The sequence below is a fragment of the Aegilops tauschii genome, chromosome 6, assembly GCF_002575655.3.
Source record: "Aegilops tauschii subsp. strangulata cultivar AL8/78 chromosome 6, Aet v6.0, whole genome shotgun sequence".
NCBI lineage: Eukaryota > Viridiplantae > Streptophyta > Magnoliopsida > Poales > Poaceae > Aegilops > Aegilops tauschii.
In genome coordinates this window covers 463713962-463737598 of record NC_053040.3, presented here as the reverse complement: position 1 = coordinate 463737598, position 23637 = coordinate 463713962, and the positions used below count along the sequence as shown (strand labels likewise).

The 23637-nt window shown below is 45.4% G+C and overlaps 3 protein-coding genes across 5 annotated transcripts; 1 reads left to right on the top strand and 2 right to left on the bottom strand.

Annotated features, from left to right (window-relative positions):
* Positions 1-673: 673 nt before the first annotated feature.
* Positions 674-2632, bottom strand: LOC109750179 (uncharacterized). Its single transcript, XM_020309130.3, has 3 exons — positions 2422-2632; positions 1987-2222; positions 674-1883 (listed from the first exon to the last, which is right to left on the bottom strand). The coding sequence occupies exons 1-3, from the start codon at positions 2594-2596 to the stop codon at positions 1197-1199; spliced, it is 1098 nt and encodes a 365-aa protein (XP_020164719.2). The 5' UTR covers positions 2597-2632; the 3' UTR covers positions 674-1196.
* A 782-nt stretch (positions 2633-3414) lies between these two features.
* LOC109750178 (translation initiation factor IF3-4, chloroplastic) lies at positions 3415-8149 on the top strand. Its single transcript, XM_020309129.4, has 10 exons — positions 3415-3796; positions 4207-4246; positions 4329-4388; positions 4980-5041; positions 5614-5669; positions 5763-5796; positions 6111-6183; positions 6278-6370; positions 6565-6918; positions 7688-8149. The coding sequence occupies exons 1-9, from the start codon at positions 3525-3527 to the stop codon at positions 6874-6876; spliced, it is 1002 nt and encodes a 333-aa protein (XP_020164718.1). The 5' UTR covers positions 3415-3524; the 3' UTR covers positions 6877-6918; positions 7688-8149.
* An 863-nt stretch (positions 8150-9012) lies between these two features.
* LOC109750186 (uncharacterized) lies at positions 9013-17676 on the bottom strand. 3 transcript variants are annotated; one of them, XM_073502478.1, is made up of 7 exons: positions 17521-17676; positions 12128-16198; positions 11801-11920; positions 11106-11222; positions 10830-10919; positions 10004-10111; positions 9013-9462 (listed from the first exon to the last, which is right to left on the bottom strand). In XM_073502478.1, exons 2-7 carry the CDS (start codon positions 16100-16102, stop codon positions 9415-9417), a joined length of 4458 nt encoding a protein of 1485 aa, XP_073358579.1. In that variant the 5' UTR covers positions 16103-16198; positions 17521-17676; the 3' UTR covers positions 9013-9414. The 3 variants fall into 3 exon arrangements, with proteins under 3 accessions (XP_073358579.1, XP_073358580.1, XP_073358578.1); XM_073502479.1 differs by lacking the exon at positions 17521-17676 and adding an exon at positions 16418-16556; XM_073502477.1 differs by lacking the exon at positions 17521-17676 and adding an exon at positions 16289-16495.
* Positions 17677-23637: the final 5961 nt, after the last annotated feature.

The following is a 23637-nucleotide window of genomic DNA, read 5'->3' as shown; positions in this document are numbered from 1 at the left end:
AGGCCCAACAGTACATAAACGAATTAATGGCCCGGAGAAAGAAACTACATATGTGACATCGAAATCACTAATTGAGAAGAACTTCTTTCAAAGATCACTCCTACCTTCCAGGTGTCACTTGTCGAAACCTGAGAGTTTTCCTTTTTTTCTACATCCGTTTATTGAAAACATTTTATCTCTTAAACCGTGCGCCCAAATCTTAAACCATTTTCACAGTTGGATTTCTCGCGTTGAGATCTTCAAAACTAGATCCCATGTTGGTAGGCTTTGACGAACTTTTTTCACAAAAAAAAGACGAAAAAACCGAACTGGGAACATGTTTTTTTCCTTTCCGAAAGACGTGTCCGAGAGGCGCGGCTGTGCCTCTCGCAGAAGGTAAACTGTGCCTTTCACGGAAGCAAAGAAGGAAAAAATCGTTTTCGAGAGACACGGCCGTGCCTCTCGCGAAAGCAAAATCGTGCCTCTCATGAAAGTTAAAAAAATGCATTAAAAAAACTAAGACAGGTGAAAAACCGGAAAGCCAAAAAGAACATCTAACAAGCCGAAAACGCATGCGGAAAAATTAAAAAAATCCAGAGGAAGCGCTCAGAGCGAAACACGTGGCGGAGACTGAGAGCGTCTCAAGTGGCACGTTCTTAGCCCACGCAAGTGATCGTTGGGAGGCTCCCAAAAAAGCGCTCGTTAATTAGTTACTCTTGCATGACGTCTAGCAATTCCACGGAATAAAAAACTAGCGAAAACGGCAAAGAGAATATTTACACAACAGGAAATAGGACAACATGACCTCCGGTTAATCAAAACAGGAATACTCCACACAACATAACCTAAAAGACAATGGACATGCACAAGTTATAGGGGATACACACAAACGGTTTGACACTTCACATAGGAGATCAAGTACTCCCTCCGTAAACTAATATAAGAACGTTTAGATCACTACTTTAGTTATCTAAGCGCTCTTATATTAGTTTACAGAGGAAGTACAAAACTACTGAGACACTTCAGCAACGGAACTACTGAGCAGCCGATACATTGCACGGTGCTAGATCCAGCCGCCGGCCTCCACTTGGCCCCACACATGCATGGTTCGATTAGCAGGATCGTGCAAAAATCGGCTGTATAGCAGCGCTCCTTCAACAAAATTTGGTTGGGGTTGCCCTCTCTTCTCAGTGTTCCCCGCCACAAATCTCCTCGGTTCAACATTCGAACAAATTTCCCTGTGTTGCAATCGTCCCCTTGTCCGTAGCAACAAGGGACCAAGCAACAGTAATTGATACCTCGGAGCCACCAAGAGCACATTTACCATGGCTCATGCCGCAAGATTTGGGTATGAAACGGACCTCGCCATGTGAAGCGATATCGCCAGATTTGGAGTAGGCTTGTATGAAAACATCTAACCGCCCTTCAATTTCTACTGAAACAACTTGCCTCCACATATGTAGGTAACCACCACAAGGTTGTTTCAGCCATGCTCCATCTTTTGAATCAAGCAGCACAATTTGGCTAGATGAGTGATTGATAGCGTGAGTGACTCCACTATCAGTGAACACGAACTTCCCTGATAGTGGAGAGCAGGAAAATCGACCACCGTATTCAAAAGGCCATGAACCATCATCTTTGACAACCTGGACATCCAAGATAGTGGCCTGAAAGGTTCGCGTGACTGTCTGCACACAAAACTCCAGTGTGCAGAAACAGTTACTGACAGAAAATGTTGATACACAGGATCCGTATCCTCCGTCGTAACAGTCCGCATAGCTGATCAATGCTTTATCTTGAGACTTACTTGTACCTGTACCTTTTACTTTCAGTTGGATTTCAAAGTCAACCCTATCCGTAAACACAATTGCGCGTGATGGGCCGATCAACCGCAAAATCCTATCCTGCAAGCATCATCATTGTTATCCCATTAATCAACAACAAAGGGGACAGGTGTGCAATCAAGGTCTCTAAAGGTAAATCAAAAAATAGTCATAGCATACATACATCTTCTTTCAGTTCTTGGGCCTGGCTCCTATTGCGAGAGAAGAGAAGGTTGCGGTTGTGATCCGCGACGTCTCGGACAGCAACCAAGCCATACACAGACAATGGCCACTTAAGGCCGACAGCTATTTCTGTGAGCTTGATGGAGAAGATCTGCAAGGTTTGAGTGGCGGACGCAGGACCGCTGTTGAGTTTTTGTCCCGGCGTGTAGTGCGTAAACTGCATGGAACTCAGCGCCGCTGCACGCAGCACCAAAGTGAATCGTGTGTTAGAAATGTTCTAATGAATTAAACATGCTTGAACTATCACTAGATAAGCACATGCACAGAAAATCAAGTAAATTGACCCCTTTCCATGGTTTCGAGGAAAATCAGAACCCCTATCTTCATTTATACAAGGGGCGACCTGACAAGAGAGATTTGTTAGTTGCTCACTCACTCATGTCTCTGAAGAAGCCGCACGTTCTGCCCCAGGCAAATTCCCAGCTGCGAACATATGAAGCGAATCTCTCCGCCTCGCTAGCCATCTCCTTAGCCAATAGTGTGTCCATCTCGTCATGATCAGGACAGCCTTGGACAGAGCATCTGCCAATTGTGTCTGCAGGTTTGAGCATCAACTTGTCCGAGTTCACAGTCCAATACGCGTCTGATTTGCGCATGCCCATCTCATCCTTTTCATCGTCGCCGCCACAACCCAATATGTTGGTGCTGGGATATGCAGGTTGGAGCATTGGCTTGTGTGATTCGACCGTCCTGTCCCCATTGGCAACGGTGTCCAAACCCATGAGCATTACCGACTCTGCCTCCCTCTGTGATCTGAATTCAGACTCATGACCACCACCATCAGACTCCAATCTGTGGGCGCGATTGCTTTTCTCTTTGGCCCTGGACCTGGGATGATCCTGAATCTTCTTCTCAGACGACAGCCGGTGGCGCAACGGCGCGATTTGATCCAAGAGAAACCCTTGGAGAAATCCGTTGCATTCGATTCTATGCAACGACTGTTCATCCTCCAAGCTCCCGGTGGCCACCTTGGTCAGCTCTCTCTCTCCTGCGCTTCCAGATCAGCAAGAACCTTCTCCAGACTCAACAGCACAGCTTCCGCGCTAGGGATTTCGCCGTCGGCGGGAGATTCCTGGGTCGTTTGGCGACGGAGAAAAGCGCTGGACTGCTGCCCCATGAGCTTCCAGGGTGAGGATCCCCCCGCCATCTTGCCGGTCGATCCAATAGAGCGCCGGCGCCGGCGCCGGCGAAAGGGTACGTGTGTTCAGCTTTGGTCCTCCTCGATGGGAGTTTTTATTTATAAGTTCACAAACTTAAAATCTGTCCAGGCCCACATTATCAGCAGCCCTATTGTCGGCCCAGCTTTGGCCCAAGACAGAACCGGGCGTACTAGGGCCCACAGCCCAGCGCCCCATCATCTCCCACGTCACCTCCGCGCCTATCCCCTCCACTCGTTGCTTGGGATTCCTCCGCTCGCGGCAAAAACCTCCGACCGAGCAGATAAGGCGCGGCCACCACCCCCGACCACCGCCAGCGGCCATGGTCGGCGTCGCCGCCGGCTTCGCGTTCGCGCCGGCCGTGTCGCGGCGGCTGCCCTACAGGCCGTGCTGCTCCACCGCCCACGCCTCGGTGCCCTCGTCCTCGGCGCGGTCGTCGCTGGCCGCGCGGCAGGGGCGGCCGCGGCGGCTCGTCGCCGTCGCGCGCTACTCCGCGTACGGGAGCGACGAGGAAGACGACGAGGAGGGCGGTGGCGGGCGGAGGGACCGCCCCGAGCAGGAGCAGGACCCCGCCCTCGACATCGAGCGCATCCAGTACGAACGCCATTTTTTCCCTGCTCCACTTAGCTGCCCACATGTTTGCGTCGTCAAATGCCGAGTGATTCCATGTCATTACTTGCAATTGCAAGGGAGCTGAATTTTAGTTTTCTTTGGATTATTTGCGGTATTAATGTTACCCGATTGAAACACTCATTTCATGTCTGCAAATGAACATATGTTCTTTTAAAACAATGACATTCTGTTGGGGGAAAAGAGCTTGGTTTTGTGTTAGCGTGCCAAATAACTTGCTACAGTAGTTGTTAGAGGGCGCGGGCATATGGGAGGTGGATGCCATGATAGATAAGCATCTGGAACTGTGATGTATTTAGTCTTGTATGGTGATTTCTTCCGTATCTGTATATTCATTTCATTCTTTTAACATTTCAACCGCCTCCCTTGGTTAGGTCTTCGACCGTCAGGCTGTTGGATGCCCAGAAAAATATGGTAAATCACATGCCCAATCATGTAAGTAATGCTCTTACCTGATTATGTATTTGATGGCGCACCTTCATTCGTCCCTCTGCAGGTTGGTGTTATATCTGTAAGCGAGGCAGTTCGAATTGCTGATGAAAATGATCTTATGCTGGTACTTTCTCCATCTCATGTGCTTCTAGCTTCTTTCTCTATAACTGTACATTAGCATACGAGCGAGAACAAGTAGTTGCTCATTAGCATACGAGCGAGAACAAGCAGTTGTTCATTAGCATTTAGCAATGGCTTTTATAGGCATGTCCTGCTATTATAAACTAAATGGAAATAGCTGAAACCATGGCATTTGAATGGGAAAGGTGTGTTGCTAATGTATTGGTGACTGAAATAACTTGTGAGGACAGATTAGCTTAAAACTCCTAAATCTCTTACACCATACTCCCTCCGTCCCAAAATAAGTGACTCAACTTTGTACTACTTTGGCAAAGTTAGTGCAAAGTTGAGTCACTTATTTTGGGACGGAGGGAGTATAATTTAACAATATTGCTCACATAGTAATAAACCCCTTTTAGAAATGAAACCGGCATAATCTTCAAAAACATCACAGTATTTCTGCAGAAGTCCTTACTTTGCAAGGTGCACTCATGTTTAACAAGACACTAACTCAAGCCGTATCTTGTTAGGACATGCATTACTAGTGCTAATATTTTTACACAAATTGGGATGGTTTATATTTCTCTAATTTCAGGCAATATTGTCACTAGATGGAGATCCTCCAGTACTCCGACTCTTTGAAGAGAAAGATTACAAGTATGTTGCAGTGAACACCTGACAATTTCACTTCTTATCTGATCAATTTCCATTATGAAATCATGTTTATTGATAGTACACTTCTAGGTATGTTTAAGCACTCTGTAAAACAAGGTTATACATATTATTTCAAAAACAAGGATATGCATAGTGTAGGATGCACACCTCAAGATGTCATTTGGTTTTGACAAGTTTCCTCACAATGGTTTCAGCAGCTATGTCATAAGTATATCGAATATTACCTCATTAGCTAAAGATTAAAGTAAACAATGTCCTGCAGCTCCTATCCTGTCTACTTGAGACCCTGCTTCACTATGTCAAACTTGTACATGGCATCTGCAGGTTAGATCAATAATAGGCTATTATCCAAATGTAAGGTCGCCAGTTACTCAGTTAGCACAGTCCCTCGGTTCAAATCTATATTTTGTACAACACATGGTCTTCAGTTAGCAAGACTAACGGTTTTCAGTTAAAAATATGTTTGTATATTTTTAAAATACTTGTCATCTTTTCTTTTATCCAGATTTGGCCCTTCAGAATTTACTAGAATTATTTTTGCTGGGTTTGTACAGAAAACACAAGTACGAACAACAGAAGAAGAAAAGAGTTCAGCAGAAAAGATCTGTTGGTAAACTTTTCTACTAACTCATTTTATTTTCCATCCAAATGTGTTCACTATGCTAATATGTGTTGCCTCTTCCCTGGTGTCTACTCTTTACAGCAAAACGCATGGGCTTGAAAGAGCTGAAAATGGGGTACTGATCATGTCGATATGCACTTACCAAGTTACATGCCAAACAAGTGTTCTTTATGTTATCACCTTTATGCTTCTAGTGTTTCGAAAACGGAAGTATTTTGATGAACTTGGTTAGATTAGGCATAATGGAATCAAAAGAATGGTGTAGACAGAGTTGTTGGAACTGTCCTTAGCTATTTCGCATGATGAAAGTAACAAAATATTGCTAGATACAATTTGGCTTTGGCACCGGATAGCTCTTAATAATTAACAATTGTTGCTTGTGTTTGTAACTTAAAGTGATGTTGGAATCTTTATGCATTTTCTTGGCAGGTACAACATTGATATCCATGATTATAGTGTGAGACTTAGAGCTGCAAAGAAATTTCTTAAAGCCGGTGACAAGGTGATAGAAATTATTATTAATATTATCACTACTATTGTTTTTATGTTTATTACTTTTAGGTGGTTAAACTTACTTTAGACCACCATTGTTTCAGGTTAAGATAGTGGTGAACTTGAAAGGTCGGGAGAACTTGTACAAAAAACAAGCGATTGAACTTCTCAGAAGATTCCAAACTGATGTTGGTGAGGTAATTTAGGTTATACTTTGTTTATTATGCCTAGAATAAGACTATAAGAGCATGGATTTTCCTATTATCTCTTTAAAAAACCTCTTTCATTTTCAGAGCAAATGGTTTTTATTCTTCACTTTTGCTACAGTGCATATTACCTATTAGTTGAATCAGCTAGTTTCAGGCTATTAATTTTGCTAATCATATTTCAGCTAGCGACAGAAGGAAGTAAGAATTTTGCGGAGAGGAATATATATTTGATTCTTGTACCCAATAAACTAGCCATACAGAAAGAGCAAGATGGGGTCAGCAAAAAGGACACTGTGGAAGGAGAGACGGACCAATCAGAGGATGAATTGGACGGGGACGACACTGTGATCGAACAACTGGAGGGAAGTAGTTTGGACGGGGATGAGCTCGTGATAGAACAACTGGAGGGAAGTAGTTTGGACGGGGATGAGCTCGCGATAGAACAACTGGTGGAAAGTAAGGAACCTGAGACAGAAGTCTCAGCAAATGTTTGATTTAGCTGTAAAGCCCAAGGGTGCCGTCTCTGATTTTAGAAGGTATTCTATAGTTCTAAACAATATATTGTCGCATCTTGTCTAATATTCCTTCCGTTCGGAAATAAGTGACGTGGTTTTAGTTCAAATTTGAACTAACCCACGTCACTTATTTCCGAACGGAGGTAGTACTTAATTATGTTTAGTATCATTTGGTGCTTTTCTTGATGCCCTGATTTGCGCTATGTACTTGAATATCCATTTGGAACAACAAAAGTTACACAGTAGGGACCAAAAACTGGTTTCCGATATCTTTATGACATTCTTTGTTACAAAAGACTGAATAATCATCTAGATTGGCCATCAATAAACCTTTTACTGAAAGTGACCTCTGAAACTAGAAGAGAAAGAAATTGAAGGGAAGATAATTGGATGGTTTTGGTTCCCGATAATAGTTTGTAAGATATGCATTGTACTTAAGGTCCGCAAAAATGTTAATTAAAGCTTGTGAAGCTTAAGTGCCAAGTATAAGAATCAGGCAAGCAAAGCTCGGGAGCACTACGGCCATGCCACCATAGTTAGTGTCCTGTCACCTGAGTGGCTTAGCCGCATTGAAGCTGTCAATGGACTAAGGGCAAATTTCTGTTCATGAGAGGACCATTCTCGTGCAACTGGAGTCTTTTTCCTTGAGTGAACTTGCTACGTGTTTTGTACAACTTCTGAAATTTCTGTCCTTTATGTTATTAATTATCAACTTATCATCTACCATGATTTGATGATACTAACCGTTATGTTGACCCTTGTGGCAAATTCACTTGCCTGATGATGATAGGTACCAATACTGTTCATGTAAATACAAGGATGGTGCTATTGTACTTGTACTCGCCGTCCTTGCCTGATGAAACAGAAGAGCTATCCACCACCGTCGGTTGCCTGGGGAGTCAGACAGAACAAAACCCTGTGATATCAAGAAGCTGGGGGCTACCATGTGAACATTTTGGTTTAGGGGCCTCGAATCATCATCTCGCATTGTACCAACGGAATCTACTAAACGGCTTGGGACCGTGCAGTAAGTGAGTCAGTAACAGTCACGGAGACTGTTAGGAAAGTTCACTTGTATTGCCTGGTCCGGCATTGTTGTCAGCAAGGTTTTGTTTTGGCGCTGTCGTCGTAAATCCTTGTCGGTGCTGTGGAGAAGATCAGTAGTCGTATCTTGTTTATCAAATGGTTGCTTTCGGATTTTTTCAACATTTGGCTGGAAGTGCCGGAGAAGAGGGAGAGTAATTTCTATCTAGTTTTCATTTTTTTCAAGTATAAGTACATTTTTTTAACGTGCGTTTCAAGTTTCAACCACAACTGTTCCATAAAGCCCAAACTGTCTTGCTCATTTGGTCAAGTGCACTGTTATGTGTCTCTAATTCATTTTAAGCCAAAAATGAAGTTCCAAACTGAATCAAATTTCACAACACGTCCGTTGCAAAGTAAAGCCTGTGAACAACGTGAACCAGACACGTACGGCAAAAGCAAGGCATGTGCATCATCATCAAGGACACAATCCCCTGTAGAGTATGGCGATGAAAGTTGCTGATCTACATGGGATACCATCATCTCTTATCTTATGAACAATATAAAAAATTCAAAGATAGAGGAAAAATATCTCGCTATCATCATGCGCCCCACACCTCCAAAGGAGGACCCATTTTCCTTTGCAACTGATAAAAAAATCATGGGCTAAACAGTGGCTGTCAACCTAAGCAATGCAGGATGATGGCGTAGGGCCTAACTAAACTAGTTGTATACATTCTTTGAGGACAAAAGTATGTTCAGCCATCAACATCAGCTAAGTGTGCCAAGATTCACTCATGCACCGAAAGGCGACAACCTCCATGTGCATAAACACCTTAGAGCATCACTAGAATCAACACAAGCCATACAGTTCCAGCACTATAATGAGCAGTAAAAAAGAGACAAACCACACATTTCATAGAGCTGAGAACATTGACATATCAAGAAAGCGTCACCGTATTCTCTTGAGACGGCGACCGCAAACGTGTAGGTAAATGAAGTCAGTGTACCAGGAACCTGTCATCATCTACTACCCTGTGGTGTTAGGTTAGATGTTCCCATTGGTGGCCTGGGAACCTGCAATAGATAATATGCTACCAAACATTCTACTACTGTTACCGCGATACAAGTTACAACGACAAAAGGCAGAGGAGCTGCTATAATTTACAACGGGCTTTAAGGTTTTCGGAACCTCAACATCCTCAGTTTGTGAGCTGCTATACAAAATAACACTGACAGGTCCGTCGTCATGGTGAATCCATGATTTTGCTTGCTGACTTCTCTTCCATGCAGGTTGTACAAATAGAAAAGGGCATGGGAGGTAGAAATGAAAAAAAAAAGAGAAATTTGGGGGTACCTAACAAAGGGGAAGAAAAAGAAAGGGGGGTGGGGAACAAACTGAAGATACACATATTCACGTTACGGTTACAGAGAACTAATGAATGGTGTGGTTACCTCTATCTTCTTAGTTAGACATACAAGGGCTTAAGTTGTTCACTCTGTTTCTTGTATGAGTTGTGTCCTTAGGCTGGACTCGTGGACCTGCTCAGAGGAAGATAAGGGTACAAGTTAGATTGAACAGCAAAGCACACCCTTTTTTGTTGCAGCTTCAAGCCTGGAACAGCAGCCTATATATTATCTTACTGACATGAATGTAGCTTTTGATATTCATCAAAAATAACAATAGGACTACGTTATCTAGAAACTGATCCACTCAAAAAGCATTTCCAGCATCAAAGTGATGAGAAATCCGGCAATATTAAAAATATCATGCCAAATAGAAAAGATTAAAACAATTGCTTATGTTTCAGTCAGTGTCTCAGCATATGTTGGCATCTTATTTAACTGTTTCAAGCACCTATGACCTTTTGGGACTTTGATAATCAGTTATTGTACAAAACTATTATATTATCCTCAGCGAGGATACTCATTAGGAGTAGATAAAAATATCATTCATGCATATGTGCCCTTAACAAGCTAAATAATTATATTTGATACATGGAAGTAGCATTCGACAATGTATCCCCAAGTCAGAACAAGAGAAATGATGATGAGATGAATAAATAATATATCAAGCTTGTACCTGCAGTGCTGCCGCTGTACCCAAGAGTTCTCTGTACTCATTAAGGGTAGTGCTTTCTTTAGCAGCAACAGCTGAGAGTTCTGTAACCAGAGAGTGTGTAGCCTCTAACTGCAGAGCACAGGTCAATGGTTAGACACCTAACGGCGTTATTTATTAGAAATGCTTAATTACCAGAAGATTATGGCAATCAATGAATTGATCCAAACAGTGTAGCAAGCATAGAAAATCAGCATCCACTTCCATAGTAATGCCAGAACTCAAACATCAATCTCCAATAATTTGACATGTTGGATTTGGAAGGAAAGATCATCTGGAACGGTCAAGTTTGCATAAGAGTAGTTAAATTTTGTCCATGCACTAACTTATGGTTTTCCTGCTAGCAGTACGAGACTACCAGCTTGGCAGAAGTGGACTGGCCAGAAAGCTAGCATAATGTCACCACCCTCTCGCAATCATTGCAGCCACATGATACCACAAACAGCACTATCACAACTCTAACAATCAGGACCTCCAGGACCTCCATTGAATCATAATAACTGAATGGCTGTAGCCTTGTAGGCACAAGAAACGCGAGTGTGCCAATGCTAATTATAGATTAATTTTTTTTTCCTAGCCACCAGTTCAATGATCACAAATTGTCCTATTAACCTATGCTATGATTAAACTTGTATGAATTGAAATATCAAATTACAATGGAAAGTATAGGTTCTTCATATGGTAGTATTTCAGGAAAACAACTAAGTAATTTTGCATCCACTGAAACATATCAGTTTTACCAAAGTTGCCAATTATGCAGCAGTAGCAGAAAATAGGCCTTCTATTTTACCTTCGATAGCAAGTTGCAAACAGAAGAGCCCATTGCTTGCATAATGTCAACTGCTGAACTGACAGCATTCTTAACAGTAAGTACATCAGCCTGCAAGAAGTAAACAGTAAGAATCACTAAGCATTTCACAGATAAAACAGCAAAGAATCAAACGGAAGACTTGTTTAGCATGTACAGAAGTTAGCTTTACTCCAGGAGTCATCATACTTCAAGTATTATGTTTTCTAGTTCTAGAAGGGTTCATGTCTTGGAAAGCGAACTGGTGAATGGTGATACCTTTGCTCCTCCTGTAACTGGAAGGCGCAATGTACTTGCTCTAAGAGCTTCAATTGCACCGGACAAAGAAGTAGAATGATCTGTTTGCAACTCTGCCCAGTGGTCGAGGTAGTCCATCTGCATCATGAAAACAAAAGATGCAATAGTGAGGTCGGACTCATGAAGCAACACAAGCTTCAACACAGGTAGTTTTATCTTGTGCTAAATAGCAGTGAGCACTTGTGCACCTCCACAGAATATAAAACTTGCTTCATGAAAAAAAAAACACTAGTACGGAAACATGTAAACTTAGTCTTCCAACCAGTGGCAGGGTTTGGAAATGAAGATATAGACTTGTAGAGTGTCCCACATTTCTGTACCATGAACATATTTCTACAAACAATGCAACCGTTTTACTAGGACAATCTATCTCAACCAAAACAGACATGATCGGGAATTTTAATTTTCTTTTCTCTATCTACTCTGAAAAGCCAGGTAAAAATATGAAATGCTGGAAGAAGGTTACTTGTTGCGCTGCTGCCTTGATGCACTGTACTAATGCCCACAATGTTATTACTTCACTAGTGTTTTAAACAGATGTTGCATATGTTAGTTACACTATTAAACCTTGCACAACTATAACACAAATCTTAGGCTAACCAATACCATCAGGAGAAACAAGTGCCTAAAATATCAGAGATCTCAACATATCTTACTTGTTGTTTCAGCACTATTCCCAATTTGACCTCTTGCCTCAGCCTTTCAACATAACTCCTTTTCGTAACCATAGAGTCAGACATCCTTGAATTACTATCCCATACACTGTAGAGCATAGTCTGCTTCAAATGAAAAAATAAAGTAAGAAAAATAAACTAAGCTCATGTACATGTAATGACAATATCATACAGTACAAAATGAACTTGAGTTTAGACCAAGCATAAAAATAATTTTCCAAAATTTCCTAGCAAGCAGGATATATAGTGAAACAATTTAGAATAAATGGCCACTGATACATGTTAAGGGGGTAACTTTAGAGTGTTTACCTCGGCACCCATCTTCTGGATTGATAGCATTTCATCCACATAAGCATTTGTAAAACGCCATTGCAAGTTCCTATTATACAGGAGGCGCAACTGATGGGCATCTTCCATGTGGCTTGGGCTCTTCTTTCCTCTTGTTGCATCACCAATGTAGCTGAGAAGAGAAGAGGGAGAATCGGATCTACCAGAACTACATGGTGAGACAGGTGTTGAAGGTCGAATCCTCAATGGGCTCGGCAACCTCCTAGAGGCAAGTGATGATGTTGATGAAGCCTTGGTTGGTGATGAAGGACGTAGTAGACCACGTGATGGTGAAGACAGTGTCCTTGCCAACTGCTTTGGAGGTGCAAATCTTTCTGAATTATTTGAAGGTGCATCTGGACTTGAACTGGCATTTTCCTCTTGACTTCCATTTCCATTGGCAGAACCTGAGCTCGCAGAAGGCATCTTCCTTGGTGAAACTCTACTTGGTTGCACTGTTGAAGAGACTGGTTGTCTGAAGTTATCAGTCAGATCCACGCTTCTTGACATGGCATTAGCACCATCTGGTCCAAGTATTTTTCGTGTAGAAACCGCTCGTGATGGAATTATTGAAGATATTTGTCCATTACATTTATCAGAAAAATCCATGCTTTTTGACATTATATTAGCAGAGTCCACTCTTGCTGGTCTTCTTGGTGACATTCCACGTGATGATACTGACATGGTCATGGGTCTCTTATCTTTCTCAGCAAAATCCATGCTTTTGAGCATAGTATTAATGCCATCAGATGCAAGTCGCCTTCTTGGAGAAGTTCCTCGAGATGGAACCTTTACCGAGATGGCTCTGTCATGTTTTTGAGTTGCATCCACACTCTGTGACATATCCTCACTGACATCAGAAACAGATCTGCTTGGTTGTCTATCTTGCACCGCAATGGACAAGGATGATGCACCTGTGCCTACATTACCAGAATACATGCTTTCTGAAGTATCATCACTACAGCCATCTGGAGTTACTGAATTAACTTCCTCAGTAAACTGGATGGCTTCTACTTGAGCATCAGTACCATCAAGTCTACTGTCTGAAGTCCCACCAGATGCAGCCGATGAGGTGGATCGTTCACTACCATTATCCACAGGATCCACAATGCTACCAGAAGCAAGCACGCCTCTCTGTAGAGTCCCACGTGATGCTACTGATGAGGTGGAGGGTCTGCTCTCTTTATCAGCAAAATTCATACTTCTCGACAGGGCATCAACGGAATTAGAGGCAACCCTGCTTCTTGGTGAAGTCCCTCGTGATGCAGCTGACGAGGTTGATGGCCTGTAGTCTTTACCAGAAAAATCAGTGCTCTTCAGTAAAGTATTTGCACCATCCGACGCAAGTCGTCTTCTTGGTGAAACCCCTCGTGATGCCACTGACGAAGTGGACGATCTGGTTTCTTTTTCAACAAAATCTGAGCTCTTCGATATAGCTTCTACACTATCAGGGGCAAGTCTTCTTCTTGGTGAAACCCCCCGTAATGCTACTGATGAAGTGGATGGTCTTGTTTCTTTTTCAGCAAAATCTGAGCTCTTCGATATAGCTTCTACACTATCAGAGGCGAGTCTTCTTCTTGGCGAAACCCCCCGTGATGCCACTGACGAAGTGGATGGTCTTGTTTCTTTTTCAACAAAATCTGAGCTCTTCGATATACCATCTACACTATCAGAGGCGAGTCTTCTTCTTGGTGAAACCCCTCGTGATGCCATTGATGAAGTGGATGGTCTTGTTTCTTTTTCAACAAAATCTGAGCTCTTTGATATTGCTTCTACATTATCAGAGGCAAGTCTTCTTCTTGGTGAAACCCCTCGTGATGCCATCGACGAAGCAGATGATCTTGTTTCTTTTTCAACAGAATCTGAGCTCTTTGACATTGCTTCTACATTATCAGAGGCGAGTCTTCTTCTTGGTGAAACTCCCCGTGATGCAGCTGACAAGGTGGCAGGTCTGGTATCTTTTTCAGAAAGATCCATGCGTTTGGATATAACATTGACAGCATCAGAGGCAAGTCTTCTTCTTGGCGAAAGACCTCTTGAACCGGATGAAGTGGAGGGTCTGACATCTTTCTCAGGGGTATCCATACTCTTTGGTATAATATCAACACCATCAGACGCAAGACGCCTTATTGTTGAGATCCCTCGATGTGCGACTAAAGAGGCCACAGTTCTGCCATCCTTTTCAGCGAAGTTGATGTTACTTGAAATGGAGCTAATACCATCAGATGCAAGCCTTCTTCGTGGTGACATACCTCTTGATGTAGCATATGAGGTTGATGGTCTATTATCTTTATCAGCAGAATCCTTGCCCTTTGATGTAGTACCAACACAATCAGATATCACTTGAGTTCTTGGTGCAACACCTCGCGATGCCGCTGATGAGGTGGATGGTGTGCTAGCTTTATCAGCACAATCCACCCCTTTTGATATACCACTGAAACCATCAGAACCAAGCCTTCTTCGTGGAGAAACCCCACGCAGTGAAGATGATGTGGATGGTCTGTTATCTTTTTCAGAAAAATCTGCGCTTCTTCGTATAACATCAATACCATCAGAGGCCTGTCTTCTCCTTGGGGAAGATACCGCTCGAGATGGAACCGAGGAGATGACTGTCCTGCTATCCTTCTCAGAAAAATCCATATTTTTTACAACAGCATTAACGCCATCAGAAGCAAGTGGCCTTCTTGGCGAAGTCCCTCTAGATGAAGCTGGTCTCTTATCTTTTCCAGGGACATCGGTGTTTTTTGATATAGCACCAATGCTGCCACCAGATGCTGCTGATGTTCTAGGTGAACGTCCCCGTGACGAGGCCGGGGAAGAAGCACGGCCATTCGGTTTCTCAGAAGACTTTGTGGTTTGCGATGTAGCATTGGACACACTTGATACTGAGGACGATGAAACTGCCGAGGAGAGCATACTGTAATCTCTTTCAGTAAGATCCATGCTCTTGGACAGGGCCCTTGCTGTTCTCACAGGAGAAACCATCCCTCTCGATGGAACTGCCATGGCTGCAGGTCTGGCATCTTTACCATCAGTGATGCTGCTTTTTGATGTATCAGCTGTGCCATTTGAAGCAGATGATCTTCTAGGTGACTCCTCCCCTCTTGATGAAGAGACCAATCGATCGATTTTGTCGGCGAGATCAATGCTTCTTGACAGGGCGCTTGCGGCGGATGAAATGGACGCCGTCCTCTTGGGCGAAGCCCCGCCGCGTGGCCTGTGCATCTTGTCAGTGAGATCCACGCTCCTCGACATGGCGCTGCCGGACACCCTGCCCCCCATCATGGCCGGCCAGCGGTGGTGGTCAATCACCCTGGGGTGCGGGTTCTCCGGCTGCTCGCCGCCGCCGGTCCGCCCCCTCATCGGGCTCCTCTTCCTGTCGGCCGCCGCCGACGCGTCCCTCGCCCTGGCCTGATCCGCGGCCCTCCGGTCCCTGGGCTCGAGCTGGAGCGAGGAGGAGAGGCTCCGCATTGACGGCCACAGCCCGTCGGGGGCCCGGCCGCCGCCGGACAGCCTCCTCGGGGCGCTCTGCGTGTCGGAGACGGCGTCGCGCACGGGCGTGGAGGAGCTGGAGGAGGACGAGGACGGGCTGGAGGGCGGCGACGTCGGGGCGGAGATCCTGGACGGGGCAGCCGCCCTGGAGCCACCGCCGGAGGCCGGCCTCGCAGGGCTCCCGGACCGCCGCTCGGTGGACTGGGACCTCTTGGCCTGCGACCCGGCCACCCCCGTAGCGGCATTCGGCGAGGGGTGCCGCCTCGGGGTAGTGGGGGCCGCCAGGGCAGCATTCGGCGAGGGGTGCCTCCTCGGTGTGGCGGGCGCCGCGGGGGCGGCATTCGGCGAGGGGTGCCGCCGCGGGGTCGCCGGCCTGCGCTGCGTCACCGGAGGCGCGTCGTCGTGGGCGTTGGCGTCAGATTTCCGCGGCGGCAATGGCACGGGCGGGCCGCAGGCGTCCCCCATCGGCGCAAGGCAACCACCGGCCGGGGTCGGGGTCAGTCAGAGCCACCCGCATTGACAGCGCCGCCACGGAGCCAGCACCAATCCGCCCGCCAGCGCCTGCAAACACAAGACAAGCCAATGTGGCTCAGACAAGGACCAGCAACCAACCGGCAGATTAATCCCGCAGAATCGGACGGGAATTCGGACCAGATCGGCGACGGAGCGGAGGCGATTCGGCGGGTGGAAGAAAAGAAAAGGGGATGAGAGGGCCGGAGGTTGTTTTCCGGAGGAATGGAATTCCCCTCCCACCTTTGGGAGGAGTAATAATTTACGTACGCGTCGTAGGAATCGGGGCGTCTCTTTCGGGGGAGGGAGCGGGTTGGTGGTGGTGGTGGCGAGGGGGGCTAGTGACTCAGTGCTGGCTCGCTCTGCGCCTGATGGAGGGAGGGAGGGAGGGAGCTCACGGGAACTCCACGCCCGCGCTGCCCAGCTCCAGCAAGCCGAGTAATGGCGGAGCCACGCCGAGGAGAGAGAAACGGAGGCAGAGGAGAGAGAGAGGGAGGGGGAGGGGGTTGGTTGTAAATGGGGGAGGCCACCACTTCCTTGGTTGGCTGGGGTTAAGGACGACGGGCGACGCGACTAACTGCAACTGAATGCGATGATTAGTACAAGTACTAGTACACCCAAGCCCACATTAATCTGCGGCGTAGGAGTAATAAAAGTAAGTACTTGAGATTAATTAAGGAGATGAATGCAAGTGGTAGGAGGGGGCCATCTCTGTCGCTTGCTCTTTCTGTGTGGCGGGTAGTAAAAAGCATTAAGAATTGTGTGGTAAAAAAGTGGGAGTATGAAAAGAGAAATGGAATGTTGCCGTTGGGCTGGATGGAGCCAGAGGCAGAGCGATGGCAACGGCTAGCTCGCGCGCGTGCGGCAGATGGCGGGGCCTCCTCTCCTCTGCTCCCCGCTCCCTCGTCGTCGCAGTCAGGGAAGGAAGCCGAGCGAGCGGGTCAAGCGCTGCAACGCGAGCCAGGGAGGAAACGGACGCTCCAGAAGCTGTTCGTTCCAGGACAAAAAATAAATGAAATAAAATACTACTCCAATCTGATTGGAGGCTCGAGGAGGCGATCGGCGCCGGCGGCCCGCGCCAACGAGACCGAGACCCACCCCACGACGAGCCGCGCCGCTGTTTATTTATAACTTGATGAAGAAATCCGGAGGACGAGACATGAAGCCATGCGACATCTCGGCAGCTTTCGCGAGCCCCAACCCAGCCGGCCGGCTCCGACAGGCGATCGATCGGGACACGGCCGCCGCTTCGCCTCTCTCCCGGAACAATGCCCCGCGACTCCCCCCAAATACGCGGCGCACCCCGAACCCAAAACCGACGGGATGACAGGATCAAAGGGAACCAAGGGGGAAGCGGGGCCGATGCTGCTGACCTCGTCGTCGCGGCCGGAGAATTGGCGCCGCCGCCGCGCCTGCCGGAGGGGGTCCCGAATCGAGGTCGCGATCGCGTAGGGCGGGCGTGCCCGTGCGTGCGGGGAAGGCAAGGGAAGGGGAGGGGAGACGAGGGAGGAGGAAAACGGAGACGGGTCTCGGTCTCTCTCGCGCGGTTCACCCGATGAAAGCAACGTTGCTCGGTGCCTGCCTGGCTGGACCAAACTTTTCTTACGCGACGCGTCTGACCGGGAAAAATAAACAAATCGGAATTTTTATTTCATTTGAGAAACATATTTTTATGTTTTTTGCCAAATTAACGTTTTTATCTTTTTAGAATCTAAACCATTTTTATGTTGACATTGTTATTTTTACTTAACTCAAGTAGTTACTGGTACGCTGATAAATGGGGAACTTGATCATAATCAATTCCATGAGTTATTAAAAGGTTAAAAGTAAATCTCAGTGAGTACTACAGTTCCGCTTTCCACCTTTCCTCTTTTCCACCTTTTTAATTTGTTTTTTGCCTGATCCACGACCGAATGCTTCTCCTCCAATGGCCGGCCGATCGATCGGTCACTAGCTAAGCTAAGCTAAGCCACTTCATGGGGAGCATCATTTCTCCTCCCACTCCTTTAGCTGCGTGCCGTGTTTGATTGCGGGGATTAAGCGAGTGCGTAAGCAGTGATTAAAAACTGCCGCGGCACGGCACGGCACGGCGCTCCACAGCGAGTGGCCTACCACCACCACCAAGCACCAGCTCGCCTACCGATGAAATTGTACCGTTGCGTTGCTAGGGGGATAAAAGAAAAGCGGTAGCCCTAGTGACGAGCAGCAGCGTTTCGGCTCCCGGGTTCAATGTTCATCATACTAGCCCGGAGTGAACAATAACGTGATTTAAAATAGAAAACAAATTTAAAAAATTCTATTTTTTTATGGTGAAACATGTTTGAGTGCGTAATGTTTGTGTCAAATTTGGAGAAGTTTGAACATTCGAGAAGCTCATGACAAAAAAAAACAAATTCAGGTATGAGAGAAACTTTTGAAAAACAGCACTGTTCATGCCTGGATTTGTCTTTTTTGCCGGGCGCTACTCGAATGTCCAAACATCACCAAATTTTGCACGAAACATCACACACATGCACATCTTGCTTGCAAAAAGAAATCGATTTTTTTATATTTATTCTATTTTAAATCACGGTATTGTTCACCGGGCTCAGATGAGCTCGGGCACCGAGTTGGATTTTCGTAGTGACAAGCACTTTCTTCCCTCTCTCTTTTCACTTCTCGATCAGCCACCGAAGCTTGGTTTTTGACGTTGCTATTTTTGTTTTGGAAATTCACTTGTTTTCCTCTAGACAATGAAATCTCTTTTTTCGGTAAAAAAAAAGGGCAATTGTTTTCCATAGTAAAAAGTGCACTAGACATGGTTGTAGTACCCACAAGAGTATGTACTCCCTACATTGTGAAATAATTGAAGTTTAAGATTTTTCCTAAGCCAACCTTGTTTAGGTTTGGCCAGATTTATCCATATAAAAATGTGTTGAGATCTACTACACCAAATACGCATAGTACAAAAATATATTTTGTAAAGAATCTCATGAGACAAACTGGGTGTTCCAGGAGTTAATATATTATCATATAAACTTGGTCAAACATAAGCATATCTGACTTAGGACAAACCTAGAACTTCAATTGTTTTGGAATGGAGGGAGTACGAAACATAGTCAATTATCCATTGGTGCGTCTGATTTATACAATGTTCCAAAAAAAACTAACACGGAAATTTTATTTCTGACTTTGTCTATGCTAAGTCAATCATGTCTCCCAAGGCCCTAAACCCGAACCATAGGAATCCTACAATATTTTCCCTTTAGTTATCAGTTTTCTCCCAAAAAAACTCATTTGCCGGGACAATTAGCCACCATAAGAACCCTTTCTCCATTCTTTAGAATTTGAAATTTGCAAAACAAAGTATGTTTTGAACATAAACTGTCAAAATGTCATGTTAGAATTCATTTGCCATGCATGCTCGTTTATGCGCTATTGGGCATGTCTACAAACTGATGGTGGTCGTGTGATGCTAGAGCAAGGAGGAGCAGCCCTACATCACACAACGTTGGAGATGCATGGTGAATTGGTGATGGACAGGGGGAGCGCATGATGGAGTCAAATCCAGCAGATCTCGGGTAGGAGGTCCCGGGCTGGTAGCCTTGGTGCGATGGTAACCGGAGACACATGGATTTACCCAAGTTCGGGCTCTCTCGAAGAGATAATAGCCTACGTCCTGCTCTAGTTGTATTGATATCGAGGAGTACAAGTTACATATTGATCTACCACGAGATCGCGCGCGCGTGTGTGTGTGTGTGAGAGAGAGAGAGGTTGTCATCTACGGCCCTCACCCCTAGGGTTTACACATAGGTCGGTTACATCAATGATAACATAGACCTCCTCTAAGTCTTGGAGTGTGTGCCAAGTCTTCGGGAGATATCCATCTTGGCTTTCTTGGGCATGACGAACGTGACCCACTAGTTGATCGTCATGGGGGTGCTCGGCCTGGCCCTCCTGGCTGGGAGCCGACATGGCAAGCACCCCCTAATCCAAGATGGCATCAACGCAAAGCCAGGTATTCTGGCTGAAGGAAATATGCCCTAGAGGAAATAATAAAGTTATTATTTATTTCCTTATATCATGATAAATGTTTATTATTCATGCTAGAATTGTATTAACCGGAAACATGATACATGTGTGAATACATAGACAAACAGAGTGTCACTAGTATGCCTCTACTTGACTAGCTCGTTAATCGAAGATGGTTATGTTTCCTAGCCATGGACAAAGAGTTGTCATTTGATTAACGGGATCACATCATTAGGAGAATGATGTGATTGACATGACCCATTCCGTTAGCTTAGCACTTGATCGTTTAGTATGTTGCTATTGCTTTCTTCATGACTTATACATGTTCCTATGACTATAAGATTATGCAACTCCCGTTTACCGGAGAAACACTTTGTGTGCTACCAAACGTCACAACGTAACTGGGTGATTATAAAGGTTCTCTACTGATAGAGGCGAGGGTGTCCCGATCTTTCGATGAGATGATAACTATCGATTTGGTGGAGTCGACTTTGACAATCCGACTACAAACGTGCACGACGTTGCGCCTTAACAATCACTAAACCAATCTCCTGAGGTTACTGACGATGCCGGAAGCACGATCAGCCTGACCACGAAGGTCTATTCCTGCACGCAATCGAAGAACAAGCAAGAATATGATAATGCAATCTGAATATTGCGAATATAGATGAAGTATTGATAAAGGTGGGGATCCGAAAGCGGTCTTGGTCTGGTCGTTGGACACAAACGAAGTACACGAAGTTGCAATGGATAACTTTTAACTAAACAAATCCCAAGGAAAAAGCTACTAGATGGATCTACTTATATAGGAGCAAGGGGTGGCGGCCAAGGAGGTGGAAGGACGTCCCAAGGCAGCCTAAAATCAACCCTAGGTCGTACAAGGCTCATGGGCCCAAGTGGAGGTGATGCAACACCTTTGGACTTGTTGTTTGACTCGGATTCTGCTGCAGCGTCAGATTGTTTCGTCCATATCTCAACGCTCCGGACGAATTTACAGGTGAATCCAATTGGGTTGGAAAGAGGACGAAATCTACTTTCCAACAAAAAAAATCACCCAATTCGGAGTCCGTATGAAAAAGTTATTGGCGTTTTGAGTCAGGTATGTCTGTGCAGTCCGAATCTGAATCCAGAACGTGAGAGACTTGGACTCTATTTTCTCTTGACCCAAAAGTGACGTGAGAGAACTTTTTGAACAGAACCTAAACTTCTCCTTTTGCCTTATCTTCATATGTGGATTGTACAAATGTCCCATACACCTGCAATTAGACAAAACACAAAAGTGTGTGAAGTATTTTTGTTCTTGATAACATAAATAGATTATTGAATAGTTTGCACTAGAAATCACCTGACAAATATGCATGTATGCAATATTTTTGGTCGTATCCAAGGTAGTCATGTCCTCATCATCTACAGGTGTCTCCAAAGGTACTTGTTGGGTTGGCGTATTTCGAGATTAGTATTTGTCACTCCGATTGTCGGAGTGGTATCTTAGGGCCCACTCGGTAATGCACATCACTTAAGCCTTGCAAGCATTACAACTAATGAGTTAGTTGCGGGATGATGTATTACGGAACGAGTAAAGAGACTTGCTGGTAACGAGATTGAACTAGGTATTGAGATACCGACGATCGAATCTCGGGCAAGTAACATACCGATGACAAAGGGAACAACGTATGTTGTTATGCGGTTTGACCGATAAAGATCTTCGTAGAATATGTGGGAGCCAATATGAGCATCCAGGTTCCGCTATTGGTTATTGACCGGAGACGTGTCTCGGTCATGTCTACATAGTTCTCGAACCCGTAGGGTCCGCACGCTTAAAGTTCAATGACGATTGTATTATGAGTTTATGTGATTTGATGTACCGAAGGTAGTTCGGAGTCCCGGATGAGATCGGGGACATGACGAGGAGTCTCGAAATGGTCGAGACGTAAAGATCGATATATTGGACGACTATATTCGGACATCGGAAAGGTTCCGAGTGATTCGGGTATTTTCGGGGGTACCGGTGAGTTACGGGAATACGAGGAAGAAGCAATGGGCCTCATGGGCCAAGTGGTGGAAGAGAGGAAGCAGGGCGCGCGGCCCCCTAGCCCAAACCGAATTAGACTAGGGGGCCGGCCCCCCTTTCCTCTTTTTCCTCCCTCTCCTTCCTTCTCCTTCTCCTTCCCTTCCTTCCCCTCTCCTACTTGGACTAGGAAAGAGGGGGGAATCCTACTTGAAGTAGGATTGCCCCCCTTGGGCGCACCTCCTCCCCCCTTTATATACGGAGGAGGGGGCACCCCAGAGACACAACAATTGATCCCTTGGATCTCTTAGCCGTGTGCGGTGCCCCCTTCCACCATAATCCACCTCGGTCATATCGTAGCGGTGCTTAGGCGAAGCCCTGCGTCGGTAGAACATCATCATCGTCACCACGCCGTCGTGCTGACGGAACTCTCCCTCAAAGCTCGGCTGGATCGGAGTTCGAGGGACGTCATCGAGTTGAACGTGTGCTGAACTCGGAGGTGCCGTGCGTTCGGTACTTGATCGGTCGGATCGTGAAGACGTACGACTACATCAACCGCGTTGTGCTAACGCTTCCGCTTTCGGTCTACGAGGGTACGTGGACACACTCTCCCCTCTCGTCGCTATGCATCACCATGATCTTGCGTGTGCGTAGGAATTTTTTTAAAATTATTACGTTCCCCAACACTGGCTAGAGGCAAGGTGTGTTGATAAAGAGGAAGATGCCAGCCAGGACAATGGAGTAGCAATGGTTGATGAAGATTGAAAAAATAAAAGAAAAGGAGGGTAAAAAAGATGAGAAGATTGACGAGGAAAACCCCGGGGCCACTTTGTTCGTTCGATATCTTGCTAATGTGGTCCATTCTGATGGGATCCATAGTGTGTTTATCCCCATGTAATTGTAGATTTCTTCCCCATGTAATTGTAGTTTTCTTCTTGCTGTAGCGGTTTTATACGGCAGCGTCCACGAGACGTTTTTGTTAGGGCTTTTTATGTTTTGCACCAGGATGTTGTTTTTCTAGTTGTTTTTTTTTTACCATGAAGACTGCAGGGCTTACACCCACAGCTGTTTTTCTAGTTGTTTCGTTATATATCTGTTTGGTAGTGGAACCCAATCTCTTCCTGGGATCGCATGAAATTTAAAAACCTCAATGAACATTGGCAAAGTGTCAATGGCATAACTTGGTCGGGAGAACATGCGATCATTCTTGATAAGCGTTTATGCTGGCACTTTTCATTGTACTCGATAGTAGTACTAGGTTTCAACTTTCCGCATGCTACGTGTGACATGGTGCTATCACAAGAGGTTGGGGCGCTCAACTAAAAAGCATTTGCAATCAGGATTTAAAAAATGGCATTTCCAAACAGCTGGCGAAACATGTTCTAAATGTGTGCCCATTTGTTGGCGGATACCATAATTTGCCATGCGCATTATTCTTGGTAAATCAAGCATTATTGTTTCTTTGCATTGT